The sequence below is a fragment of the Colias eurytheme genome, chromosome 10 (assembly GCF_061535395.1).
Source record: "Colias eurytheme isolate Ceu_HAF_F1 chromosome 10, ilColEury1 Martin Lab GWU primary, whole genome shotgun sequence".
Taxonomy (NCBI): domain Eukaryota; kingdom Metazoa; phylum Arthropoda; class Insecta; order Lepidoptera; family Pieridae; genus Colias; species Colias eurytheme.
Genome location: NC_142989.1, coordinates 8,538,875 through 8,554,475, shown reverse-complemented (window position 1 = coordinate 8,554,475; position 15,601 = coordinate 8,538,875). Strand labels below are relative to the sequence as shown.

General features: G+C 31.0%; 1 protein-coding gene across 3 annotated transcripts in view; it reads left to right on the top strand.

Moving 5' to 3' along the window:
- Positions 1 to 15,601, top strand: part of LOC149905335 (tachykinin-like peptides receptor 99D) — a 53,352-nt gene that overhangs the window by 29,020 nt on the left and 8,731 nt on the right. For all 3 annotated transcript variants that reach the window (XM_090106554.1, XM_090106552.1, XM_090106553.1), the window contains exon 2: positions 11,536 to 11,677. In XM_090106554.1, the coding sequence (XP_089962680.1) occupies positions 11,549 to 11,677 (129 nt within the window). In that variant the 5' untranslated portion in view covers positions 11,536 to 11,548. The remainder of the gene's footprint in view (positions 1 to 11,535; positions 11,678 to 15,601) is intronic.

The window sequence follows — 15,601 nt, the reverse complement described above, 5'->3', positions numbered from 1 at the left end:
TGTTATATGCATTAAATTAGGTACTGAAAATTCTTCGGATAAATATGTTAATTAAATAAGTAAAAAGTAAACAGTAAATTGAATGATTTTTTGGCAATTAATAACTGAATATTAATCTCTATAAAAGAACTTAATTAAGAAGGATAGATACATATCACTCATAAAGACCAAGTACAGTTAACTAAAATGATTGAAGAAACAAACACCGACTAAGCCAACGTTCTAGTAAAACTAAACTCGCACTAAGCTTTGTGTTCACTCATAAATTGTTTGTCCAAGCATTCAGCTTGATTTCATTGCGGTCTGAACTCGTAAATGTACTCGATTCTATTGGATCCGATTTTAAAGTCTTGCGAAATGGTGCGTTAAATTGTATAGAGCTCTTTTACTGGTGTATATAACCTGAATTGCGGTATTTATGTACAGACAGACAAAGGAGACAGTGAAACTGTTTATTTTATTGTTATTGAATAGTGATTATCATAAATTTCACAGTAGTAATTAAGTCTGGGTCCTTGCTGTACGCAATAATTTATTACACTAATATTATAAAGAGGAAAACTTTGTTTGTTTGATTGTAATGAACTGTATAATTTAAAATGTTTGCTCATAAACTACTGGACCGATTTTTATGAAATTTGTCACAGATAGTCTTTAGACCCTGAGAAAGAACATAGGCCTAAGAACATACCTTTTATTGCGAAATATGTACCACGGGCGAAGCCGGGGTGGACCGCTAGTTTAATTATAATATGAAAGCTAACGATAAACCAGCTACTATACAAACAACAGTTATGTATTTGAAAACTTTGCAACCTTTTATGTTATATATTTCTCTAAAGTCCACAAGAACAAATTTTAGCATTACATCGCTGAAACCACGCTCGTACATGTATCTAATATCGATTTCCCAAATGCAATCAATTTCGTAGAAAATGGGTAGATATCCGATGCAATAAATTGCTGGTCACCCAATTACAGCACCTACACTTATATAGAGACTCCTTTAGAAATAGATAAAAGTTAACACGATTTTTTGCTGAGTTAGCTACGTAAAACCAGTTTCGTTTATCAAAGTCACGAGTTAAGCCCGCGTCCCGTGGATAACGTAGTGTCCCTTACTAAATTACTCGCCACTAAGCTTATTATGTTCTTTTTATTCACTAACTTTGTATAGAAAGGTTTTTCAGGTCATCTAAGTGGATAGTGTAGTTGATGGCAAATAAATCCTTGACTTTCATGACAAAGACCAACAAATGAAAGTCATGACCAACCATTCAGGAGAGTAGACTTAATGAATGATGTACCTATTAAAAATCGAATCGAATCATGCTCAGACCGAGAATTTACTACGTGGTATATTTGTATACTATGGCCCAACCCTCAACCCTATTTTAAATTAGCAATATATCCGCAACTATTCATCATGGAATTTTTGGGGCTCCTTATTTGCTCTCGTCTATTTACATTTCTATATTAGTTGACGCCGGTGACTTTCTTCATGTAAATAAATATATTTGACTTTATCTATTATCAGTCTATTTATTCACTTTACGTATTATGTATGTATATGACGACGCGGTTGGCGCAGTGGTAAACTAACTGCCTACTGAGCCGACGGTCCCGGGTTCGATCCCCGGTCAGGGCAAATATTTGTGTGATGAACTCAATTATTTGTTCTTGGGTCTGGGTGTTATTATCTATATAAGTATTTATTAAATATTATATTTATCGTCGCCTAGTACCCACAACACAAGCCTTAATTGAGCTTACTGTGGGACTAGGTCGATTTGTGTAATAATGTCCTATAATAATAATATAATTACGTATTATAATTTATAGCTAAGACAAAAAAATCATAAAATTCAAAAGATGTCTCTACCTAGAGCACCAGAAGCAAAGTAATATTGCATTGTTTGGAATGTTTTCATCCAAAACATTATTGTCGTATGAATTTTGATACGGATTTAAATGCTACTCTTATTATTCGAAATTAATATCTAAAGTTATTCTATCATGTCTGGTAGTAATTATAAAACAAGAATAATTATAATTTGTTCCAACATTGTAAAAAGCTAGCGTAGATATACTTAATCATAGTGAAGGATCTATAGAATAGGGGTTAAGAAAAATCCACAACACCTGAGACCAACGAGATTCAAACTTTAGGGACTCAAAATCATTCTTCATTCGTAATTTATTAAATTATTGCTAGCCATTGTTAAGAGAATTGAATTATGTCCAATTTTCCACTTGTTAAATCTTCCAACATATTGCAGACTTATCCACTGTCAGCCACATGATCCCTTCTATCTATATTAATGATTGCCAAACTAATTTGGATGAATGGGATTTAATTTCATAATTATGTTATATTTCTAATGTATTATAATTAATTAATTTAGTACAGTTTACGGGTGTAGGTAACTAATAGATATTTCAGAGGAAATTTTTGATTTTGTTTTATTTTTATTTTTTGTGACGAATATTGGTTATAATCTATATAATTATTATATAACCAGTTTTTAATATATTTTACTAACTTTATTCCTAGTCAAACTGGTGATGTCGGAACGAGGTAATATTATTAAAAAAAAACTATTTTTAGCAAATCCGGGATACCTACCCTGTTTTGAATAGCATAATTAAGTTGCACTAACAAAAGAGAATTATTTTTCCTTGATATCAATTTCATCTTCTCATCACTAATGCCAATCTTCTATCAGAATGTAGACCCAAAAGGGACAATGATCAATTTGTACAACAGCACGCTTGACCTCACTAAGTTTCCAATTAACAACATAAATTACTTCATTATTAGGTCCAAATTCGATTCTGTTCTCGAACCTTAGCTTGAAACTAGCCCATTATCTGTCTGGCGAACCTTGAGTAAATTTAATAAAGCTAAGTGTATGCGTTCCGACTGTATCGAGTTTACATTTCAAAGGCTTTATGTTGTTCGAGTGCCGTTTGGAGACACATATTGTCACATTGGGACCACACCAGTTTCGGATTCAATAAATCCAATTGGCCAATCGTCATTCATCTCTGGAATTACACTGGGGGGATTTTTTCATTCCAATCAAAGCGTATTGAAAGGCTGCGCTGCGTTTTAACTTTTAAATAAGTTATTCGCAGCAGTTATTTTTAGATTTAAAGATGTCATGAAACTACCTTTGAATATAGATTGAAATTTATTATAAGAATAAAAAAAGAATTCAAAATTAAATCTTTCTAAACGGTAATTTTATTAATCACTAGCGGTCCGCCCCGGCTTCGCCCGTGGTACATATGAAAAATAGATGTTGGCCGATTCTCAGACTTACCCGATATGCACAGAAAATTTCATGAGAATCGGTCCACCCGTTTCGGAGGAGTATGCAGACTAACATTGTGACACGAGAATTTTATATATTAATCATATACCTAATGTTAAGAATAATTTTCGTCACGATTATATTAATAGATAAGTACTTTCAGGAATTTTAGCTTAAACACAAAAAGCAGTATGATTTATTTGGAAACATTCTAAAAACATATCTATACAATTAAGCATTTCCATTCATAATAATTTCCAATGATTGCTCTTTTAGTAATCTAAATTGCCTATTCCTTTTATACCTCAAAACATGATTTACTTTTCACTTCAATTTAAATGTCTTATTAAAAACCAATACTTCAGATTCTGGATTATTTATCTAGCTCTTACTAGCACCTTACATCATTTCGGCTGGAGGGCTGACTAATGCGCGTTAAGTGTTTACGAAACTAGATAGAAATGCAAATTGGGATCCAATCTGAGTACTAAAGTTTGAGCCGGGGTTCGCTCCAACCGCTGTTTGTGGCTCCGGGGTCTCATGATGAATTTCATGTCACGTAATGTATGTACGTATTCATATTTCCAAATAAATTAACGGTGTTTTTCGTATTTTAAATGTAAATTTCGTATTTTAAAATTCGTATCATTTTCCTGGTAGCCTGATTACGGAGTGGTAATATTTTATACACAGTAGGTAGTAGGGTTTTATTGATTCTTCCTTTTAGTATTTACTTGTGTAAAACTTGTATTGTTTCCAGTTTTCCTCTAATAGGTATCATCTTGGCTAAACTACACTCGCTAAGCACACGCAATGTTATAAATATTTTAAGCGCCATTACCTAATGGCGATAAAATGTATAGTTTGGTTGCGGTTAACTAACTCTGCGCGTAACTTAATAAATTAGACCAAATTTATAACATCAAACACCTGTTAACGTCTGTTCTACACTTATAAATATAACATTAAAACTCGTAAATATTTAGTTTCTCGGCGATTAATTATTTTTTATTAATAACCATTGCGTAGGTTATATGCCCAAATTGAACCGCTCATCTTGTAAAGTTGAAAAGTTATAAATCAATTGGCACACCCGTTATCGTAACATAAACATTACATTTTTATTCACAGACATGCATCAGTTGTGCTTCTAAAATATTATTGTAATAACGCCCATACTTACGTCAGTAAGTATTTATATGTACCATATACATGACTTGCCGTTATTATTCTTCTATCTTTTTAATAAGAATTATTACATTCTATAGTTTAAAAAAAGTTTCATTTATTGTAATGATCAATTGTTATTAAATTTTGCGTAATAATGGTTTGTTTTTGAAAAAAAAGTACCATTGTATTTGTGATTTGAAATACAGTGGTTCTGGTGGTGAATTAATTATTATTTGCATTTACATATGTATAGAGCAATGTTCAATATTCCTTCAACGGTTATCTATAAATCAATTGGAGCAGTAAATACAATCAACAAGCGATAAACTCTATCTTGTCTTCACCTAATATTTTCGGACTTTCTAAGCAACTGAACTGCATCGAGGAAATTAAAATGATAGGACGAGGGAGCGAGTTGGACATTATTTTACGCGTCGTTAACTACGTTTTTATGTGTTTATTTTTGTGCAAAAAGAGGATATTGGAATTATCATAAAAGTATTCAGCGAAAGCGTTTCATGAAAGAAATACACAATAAGTACCGCTTCAATATTTTTTAAATCTAAATTAAACCTTAGCGAAATAAACATAAATAATATGTATGGTTTGATAACAAAGAATTAAAGGTAGAATTTATTGCATAAATATTTTTTCTTGAAAATCTAAACTGACAAGAGATATAATAAGAACAGGCAAGGGTCCTCATCTTAATGATAGGACGACCTTTTCATTGAAATACACAACGTCATCCCATAATACAATGACAACTTCCCTTATTATATTTCCCTTATTTCCATCAAGAATATTTTGTTACACAAATTTGAAAAAGTAAAACTGAATTAATACTTCATATTTACATTATGTTTTGCGAATAACAGGCTCCAGCAAGACAAAAATAATCTGAAATGGAATGTGAATGACTTACAAATGTAATTCTCTAAATATGCAAACGCTGTACGCTTGTCCTTATCTAAATTTTTTGTTGATGTAACCGCGTCTTCACTTATAAACACTCTTACTATTAAATACATTTTGAAATAGTTAATTAGGTACTTATAACATTTTAAGATGAACAATTCTAATTTTGCACTGCATAAAGTCATAATACTGACCGGTTTATCAAACATAACACGCTAATGTTATAGCTAAAATTTAGATTTGTGTGTGACAATAATATTAATTTTTTTTTTTTTTTTTATGTGAGAGCAAGCAAAGGGGCAGGTGGGCCACCTGATGGTAAGTGGTCACCACCGCCCATAAACACTTGCAACACTAGAAGTGTTGCAGGTGCTTTGCCGGCCTTTTATGGACAAATAAGCTCTTTTCTTTTTTCTTAAATATTAATTTACATGTACATGTAACTTTGGTTTATTTTGAATACTACATAAACCTTTTACGCTGGGAAATTGCAATGTTCTCTGGGGATGTCAATAATTTTTTCACCTCTCGTAACATCGCGGAGCACTGAAGTCATTTGCATGTTAAAATTTTATTTCACATAGGTATGTGTACAGTGTCACAGTAGGTACTGGCTACAGTTTACTTCAGGACCAGTTGACTTTTTTCACAAGAATACTTACATGAAACTATTTTCCAGGCAAATAAAATATTTTTACCTGTGACTCTACATTCTTCATAAAAAACGTTTTCAACTTGTAGTATTATCCATTGCGAGTAATTGATTAATAAACTGTTTATTTCATTAAAGCACATAGTTTATCAGCTCAACGGTCAATTATTGTATATTAACATTCTGCCACAAAACACGAACAAATTGAAGCTTCATAAATCAAAGCAACCAACTTACTAGAGATTAAAGGGGATCACTCGAATTAAATATTGACTTTTTAGCACTTGAGCGTCTTGTCGAATAGGTACTTCCTTCGGAGTGGGTTGTTGACGAAATTCAAAGACGCGTGATGCCTTATTAATGATCTGGAACCGCTGAATTGGATCGGACATAAATTTATGATATCAATAAGCAAAAAAGTGATGACATAAATAAATTTAAAATCATGAGGGATGATGTGTACATAATATCCTGAGTACCTTGGTCCTGAAACTTCTTTTTTGCTCATTCGATTTTATTACTGTTACTTATTTTTATTTTTTACACTAAAATAATGCACATAGAACGTTTTTTCCTTTTATATCCAGGTTCATTGGACAAAACGTTATTATGACAACTTAATCAATTGCCTGTAATGGATGGGTAAATGTTTATGAACAAACACGACGGTCATTAATGAATCGCGTGTATTAAATCTGTATATTATTTGCATATATTTAGCGACGGGACACGCCCAGCTATTTCATTATCTACTCGCATTACAGGTATCTACCATTCGTTTCACTTAAACGAGTCCGCCTTCGCAAATATAACACAAATTTGATTATTTTAATACAGAGCTGGAACAAAAATATTTTAATTCACAGACATTGTTAGATATTCACGGCTATTGTTTGAAGATTGATGAACTGAAAAAAAAATAAGTCATTTTTTTCTTGAAATTCCTGGAAGGTTTGCAATAACTTTAGTTCATAGAGAGTTTTATATTTATAAAATTAACATAACTGTATACGAAATAGAGATTTTTTAATAGCTTAAAATGTTTAAAATACATGGCTAATATTTAAAACCAACGTAACAATTAAAAAAATCTAATTAGCTCCGTGATAAAAAAAGCTCTTAGAAAATCCCATTAATAATACATTTCAAATAAGCTTCACTAAGAACGTCTACATAGGAGAGAGCACTTTAAAGTTGAATCTATCGAACTGGATTGAGCATCTCAAGTAGGTATACTACACGCATTGCATCTTATTTCGATTTGTATAAGAGGTTTAGAACTTTCATGAAACAATGCTTGAACAACAACTAAACAGAACACCCACTAGTAACGACATGACGAAATGTGAAGTATACTTTAAATTGACTAAGTAACTTGTGATTACTTACTAAGCTTTTTAACCCGTACTATTTATAATATGATAATACAGTCATCAGCCTATGTATGTATCGACTGCACGAACACCGGCCTCGTAAGAGGGTTTTTTATAGGACGATATTTTTTTTGTGCTTACTATTTGAAGACAAATATTACGCGTACTATCTAAGGTACTATCTAATCTATAGGTATACATAGTTTACAAATCTTTACTCTAATTTCTTGTAATTGGCAAAACAGGTATGTATTCATTAATTTAACATATATTTTATTTATTATACAGAATTATAAAAAGCTATTTATGAATACCAATTAACGGGCTCTTATTATTTTAAAGTCGAGAGAAGCATCGTCTCAATGACTGTCTGATACAGATCGACGACGTGTGTGGGAGAAGAGGCTAAATAGCCTCTTTACACAAGTTGAGGGGAGTGAGATAATTAAAAAATAATTACGATAATTTCAAGGACCGACATAAGAATCAAATAGACAAATACATTATAGATTATTAACTTAGTGACATGAATATTTTTTTGTAGCAATAAGGAAGAAATAAAGACGCATGTTATGTGGCGGTATTGGGGTCACAAAGTTTATCTGAATATCCATGTGCTTTAGAGAACACGTATAAAGTTAGTACAGAATTGTTGAATTTGAGTATAAGCCCAGTCATATAACTTCATGTGGCTCTATCAACTTTGTTAAAATGGGTACGCTACGATTCATTTAAAAATACATTTTTCACAATTTAAAATAACGTTCTAAGTTATTGTCAAAAATGTAAACTGAAATATTATAATGCCTCTGTTTTTGTTTTTCCAAAGTACCTAGATGAGAAGTAGGACTATCATTTAAAACTGATTTGAGATTTCCGTTTTTATAATATTAGCTTAACATAAAAGTTGAACATTAAAAGGCACTCATACCTCATCTCATAAAGTGTTACGTGAAGAATGTGCGAACTTTATTACATATCCATAAACACGTACCTATAATTTATTTTCTACTTAATAGAACAATTATTTACAGAATTATGTTCTCAGAGCTGATACGAAAATGAAACTTTATTGAGCTCTTTTTAAATTACGCATGACATGTCGTATGTTGTTCATATGTTTCATGTTTCTGATATGTGATATGTATTAATATTGTGACTTTTATTAAAATTTATACTTTACATTGCATTTATTGGTTGTATTCAGTGAACCTATGAAAATTCCTTGATTAATAAAATTTTACGGGCGTTACAAATAACATTCATTGGACTTATCTTCAATCTTTCGTGTTTAAAGATTTCAAGAAAATCAAGTATTTTTAAAAAGAGCAGAGTCTAAATAGATAGAGGCAAACCTAGTCTAATCTTCTTGTGCAGGACACTGAAACTAATCTCAACATTCCGTTAACGTCCCTCGCTTGTAAAGTTTTTCTTAATATTGACATTCGTAGTACACCGCTACGGGGATTTTATGCATTTTACATTTACAAAATGCAGCTCTATAAAATGTTGATAGGATTAGACTTTTACTTTACCTATTATATATATTCATATTTTCCAATGTTGAATTCAAACATAATCATCTGCATTTTCATCAAAGAAGCTTCTATATCTTCAGGGATATGTTCGGAATTCGATAACCGTAACTCTATTTTAAAATTTTAAAACGCTCTGTTTTCAAAGATGTAATTTGAATTTATAATGAAGAATTACGAGTAAGTCTCTACGGGTTGACATTTCATTTTGATAACTTTAACATGGGTAAAACCAAGGTAAAACACAAAAATAACGTTGAATTTATAACAAATTTTTGGACTACTTTGATTAATGATCGTAAACTGTACATTTAATAAATAGATAGTTTTCCTGTAAATTGTTTGTTTTGCGTGAAAAGTTAAAGGACGTTTCTGTAAGAATCTTTCTACAGACATAAATTCTATAATTTTAATAATAATCAGTAGCAGCACGCCCTGACTGACGTTCGATTTTTTTATTTGCTTTTTTAAGAATTATCCAGTCTGGTGCAAAACTGCAAATGTAGAAAACTTTAGGTATACATATTTCATTTCAAAACTCCCATTTATTTACAACATAAACGAACTAACTAAATAAAAAGCGAACTAAGTACATAATAAATGTTAGAAAGAGAATATAATGTGGATTCCACATGACAATATGATGTGGATGTGGGCGGTTCGAATGCCTTCGATTCAATTAATGGGGTCCCTATCCTATGGCGGTCAATACTTGAGTAGGTGGACGTCAGATTCCTTCATAGATAAGTAATGGTCCGACTTCACCTTGTCCAAAAATTCAATTATTTCTGGCTATTTTTATCTACTTATTTCACATTGTCCTAAGTTAAGAGAAAAAGTGTTCTTTCTAAGGAGTGCATACAGCACATTTAGACGTCTGCTTTTCAGTCGTAGCGTATGTTAAAAAGCGTCTACTGATTATAATACCTACCGTTAAGTAAATAGTTAAGTATGTAATTAAATAATTATGAACAATATCCAAATTATTCATGCGTTTATCCAAAATAAATGTAAATATAAATATTTGTTCTTTTACATTTACATTGTCTATTAATTATTGTGTTAAATGTCTGATTAGATCAGAATTAACAGGGGAGACCATTTGCGTTTAGTTATTCCGCCCTTGACTGGCCATCACACAATTAATTTGACATTATAATGGATCCATTATTTGGAACAATATCATACTATGCTACACCAAATTTCATATTCACATGTATGCTTCTAGGAAAACGATTCCACTATTACCTATTACAATTTTAAATTTTTATCATAATATGTACCTCTTAGTTAAATAAAGTAACTATTGATTATACTGTTTTAAACTTGCATGTGAATATAAAAAATGATATTAAAATTTTTCAAATGGCCCTTCTAAAAAGAGCAGTATAAATATGTATTAATCGTAATAATATATTATATTGCTCGCACATGGATAATATGAAACCATAATGATAGAGTAAGCTTTTAGCAATATTGTGTCAGGCATGCAATAAAGGAGTGCTACATCCTTACTTTAATAACTATTGTATAAAACAGTCATAGGATTATAACAAAAACGACTAAATCTGGAGATCGCAATCAGAGATTCAAATGAGTTTACCCCTGTTACCATTCGCTTGAAATTTTAATTATTTATTATAATTTAAGAGCAGAATAGACAAACATGGGAATTCATTTTCTACCAGCTAGAATATTATTTACAACTAATTTTCACTCCAATTGCTTTGCTTTGAGAAACTGATTGTGCGTTGCATACCTATTATGTTAATGTTAACGGTATGAGGATATTGTAAATGATTTACATTAACAGACATTTACAAGGGCATTGCTAATATTAGAATACCACATATCAGATACTGACTAATGGTTTCTTTTAGTGTTTAGTTGTTTCTTCAAATAACATTTTTAAAAGATACATATTATTACATAGCTAATGTAATTTATTAAAATGGCACTTTAAATAAATATAATTAACGAATCTTCGTGCAATATAATATACCACCTAAACTCTCATTTTCTGTAATCATTATTCTATTACCTAAGTTACGGTTAATTCTTATAACTCTTTGTGCATATTCATACCATATAGTTTTTTGTTTTATTAAATCCTTCTTTCACGTTATACGTTAAACGTTAAACAAAGAGTACGTTAAATTAAACCAACGCTTTATATTTTATTCACTGCAATACATTCCCGGAATTAGGAAATGAATACGCTGACTACGCATACCTGTATTGATTCTAATTCGGTCTAAAATTTCGGCATCAAATTCTGGATTAGCTGACATTTTATAGGTCTGTTATTACTTATTACCAACTATACATACAAAGCTGTCCAGTAGGAATAGTAGGGTTTTGTTAATAACGTAATAATTATGATTAGTGAACTATATTTATCGGAAAAAATATAACAATTGCACATCGGACATGCAATCTCTTTTTTACAATTATTAGTAGAACCTAGTATATTATTATTAGTCTGTGGTAGAACTTCAGAAGCAATAAACTTGCATGATCTTGCAAAGATTAGAAGTATATTATATAACCATTAACGTTTTTGTCGACAGGTGTGGTACGAGGATGCTAGACGATCTCAGTCCAACTGCGGTTTCAAACTGGAGCTCAACATTGGGAACACAAGACTTCTACATAACATTCTACGATGAAATCAACAAGCAGTACATCAACCATACAAATAATATTACGCAGGTATGATAGTTGATTTTACAGGATTATAATAAAGATCAACATTGTAGCTAATACCTATCTTTGTTAGTTTAAGCTTTAGTGTTTCTTACTGTGTAGGATATAGGTATGGCTGGGTATTCTAGAATAATATTTGTGTGTTTACAAACACCTACGTGGCTACAACCTAATGCTTTATAAACATGGCCAAAACATAAGATTAGAACACTCATTATTATAAATCATATTAAATAAAAACATGTTTCTGAACTGCTTGAAATTTATTTTTTTCTAGAAATTTATATTTTATGGCATCAAACTCATGGTGCACCTGTTTGTTTTGTCACCAGCCAGATTTTTCTTCATTCGTCTATAAAGCGTGAAAAAATGTTAATGTTTTTAGTGAAGTGTTCGCCAGCTGTATTCTACGGGTAATTTATAAACTTCAAACACACCACACCTATTAACTCTATACTTAATGTAATCAATTTTCCTTTTCAACCTTTCATGTAATAAATTAAATCACGTGAAGATTTCACTATGATGTAAATATTTCAATTTATACGGCATATCTTTGTAGTGATTCTATTGATATTTTGCATACTAGTATGTAGGAACTGTAGGTAGTCGTGGAATTTCAATTAATAATAATTATGAATTAAAATAGGTTTTATTATTATGAAAACTGGCTGTAATTACCGCATTTTAATCAGTAGATATCTATTTGGATATGCTTTCGATGCGCTTGTTATATTATTCAAGGCGTATAATAATTATATTATATGATACATAAAATCACAATCGAAGTATAAAATTTTATAAACATGGTCTAGATACAAAATTTAGGTACACGACACTTCCAATAGCGAAACGAATTTTTAATGAAATCAAAAATAAATTTAAAACTGGATAATTTACTTCATTTGTTTTTAATGAAAATGCTAATGAGTATAATAGCATCAAAGAGACAAGACCAAATTATGGAAGCATAAAAGTATTAAACTAATTAAAAGTAACGAAAGCACTTGAATCGACGCTTTCAGCCAAGCGCGGCTTCTGACAACACATTTTAATTTTATTGCAAAACATTATTCAGAACAGTGATGGTCCATTGAAAAGTTACATTTGGGGTCGCATTTTTTAGAGGACGCAATTTTATTTTTTTGATGTGTAGGGGGGGTCAGTGTGAAGCTATCACCAAGTTTGTGGGGTCGCCACCCTTGTCCCACGGCCACCATCTTAAAAATAGCGGTTGAAATGGTTTTTACGATATATCATTTAAACTATTTATCTGATAATAAAACAATGTTAACATTATTCGTTGCAAATTAAATTTTCTACAACTTAGGTTCAGTAACTTTTTGTCGTAGAACTATAAACGAAAAAGTTATAAGCGAAAATGTTCAGAAATTAGAGATGTTTATATTTTTCAATAAAACTTTTTTTTATAAGTTTACGAAGAAATTATATCAGACCATTTTTGTAGATTGTTTTTCGTAGAACAACTTTTATTTACAACATTTTTTCATTAAGTAAATAGCTAAGGTTTTACAGCCATCCGAAGTGAGTACTATTTTAAGTACTCTTTACTATACAGAATACGATATATTATGTGTGTACTAATAATAATTTGTCACCAGTAATTATTTTATTTTTGTTATAATAATATTTTTAATAATTAATTTTACAATATTATTAATAATTAATTATTGAATCTTTTCCCCACAACCCAGGAGGTAGAGTCTGGAAGTGCGTTTTTTTACGTCGAAAAGCAGGGCTGAAATGTTCTGCAGTGTGCTTCCATTGTTGTGGAGTCTGGGAAAAGAGCCAATAGCCAATTTATTATGTATAGTTACTACTGAAAAATAGTACTCACTTCTGAGCGCTGTAAAACCTTGGCAATTGACGTAATGAAAAAATGTTGTTCATAAAAGTTGTTCCTCGAAAAACAATCTACAAAAATAGTCTTATATCATTTCTTCGTAAAATGATAAAAAAAAGTTTTATTGAAAAATATAAATAGCTCTAATTTCTGAACATTTTCGCTTATAACTTTTTTATTTATAGTTCTACGACAAAAAGTTACTGAATCAAAGTTGTAGAGAATTTAATTTGCAACAAATAATGTTACAATTGTTTTATTATCAGATAAATAGTTTAAGAGATATATCGTTAGAACCATTTCAACCGCTATTTTCAAGATGGCGGCCATGGGACAAGGGTGGCGACCCCACAAACTTGGTTTTAGCTTCACACTGACCCCCCCTACACATCAAAAAAATAAAATTGCGTCCTCTAAAAAACTCAAGGTCAGGCCTAAAAAATGTAACATTTCAATGGATCATGACGGATTTACACATTGCCGCTAGTATAGTTAATTAATTAGTATTACACTGAACGCTTAACATTACGCTATGCTTATCTATTACCTTCCTAATATTATAAAGCTGGACAGTTTGTTTGCTTGTCTGTTTGAACGCGTTATTCTCAAGAAATACAGGTCTAATCTGAAAAATTATTTCGTTGTTACTTGTTAGATAGCCCATTTATCGAGGAAGGCTATAGACTACATATCATCACGCTAAGACCAACAGGAGCGGAGCAATGCGAGTAAAACCGCGGAGCACAGCTAATATGGCTGTATAAACTGTACGCTGTAAGAATACTGTCTATACTAATATTATAAAGAGGAAAGTCTATGTTTGCAGCGAATTAGCTCAAAAAGTAATCGACGGATTTGGATGAAACTTTACAGTAGTAGGCTATTCATCAGAATAACATAGCAATACTTGATTTTGCCCACGTGTTGGTCAGCAGGTAAAACCACGTGGCACAGCTAGTAATTTATAATAAAATACTTTAATATATATTGATTATGCAATAACTACACAGCAAACAAATAAAATAAATCGAGGCATTAAAAGAATAAGGTGCGCTTAATAACAAAGCGCAGCACGCTTTTTCATTAACGACTTTCCAGAGCTTTCAAATACGAACGAATTTCTCAAATTAGAATTTTATGTTTCAACTACTTAGTGCTTCGATTTAAATATTTAGTTATAAATAAATTAGTTTAAAATTTTAATCCAAGGTTTTCCATTATTAATTTGCACTACCAGTTACCACCTAATTCAGAAACGACTTCCCAATTAAATAGGTAAATAATTTTATTAGCAGTATTAACGCTCTACTTATGTTATTGGTGTTTTGGTAAATTCATTGATGCTTGATGTGGGTCCGTGGGCAATTTATTTTATAACGTTAAAGAAATTTTGATACTCAACAGCAAATAAAGCACGGATAGACAGACGGCGGAACGCCCGCCCCGCAAAATATCACATCACAATTCTGTCCTAACCACGACTTTCTTCTTAATGCATTTTATTTCAGTGCAAAATACTTACATTTCGTGACAACAACACTTGGTACTTACTATATAACAAACCAGTTTAAAATGAATTTTCCAAAGTGTTGTAGAATTCGTCAAACTGTCAATTTATGTTCCCTTGTTTCCAACAATATAAAAGTGACTACTTACAAACACTTGATACATTGTTCTTTTTAAAATACAAACAAGACAAGTATTTCCGACTACAATTTAAAATTTTACGTAGAGTTGTTTGAATTCGCTTGTGGTGTGTTTAATTAATAAATTGTTTATTAGGCGATGTTACTCCTATGAGGAGTTTAAACTTTAAACAAGTATTATTAGTTAAATTTACTTTCATACTTGTTTATTCTGTGATAAATTATTGTTTCTAATGCATATTGCAATATGGCTATTTTATGTATTTGGGCACACTTTTTTTCATGCAGTTAGGTTGTCTACCTTCAAAGATGTTTCCCTGGGGAAATGGTTTACACATATATCTGATAAATATATGCTTTCTGATAAATATTCCTTTATCAACATTTTATCCACACGAAAATGGTTTTCATCCCGGCTGA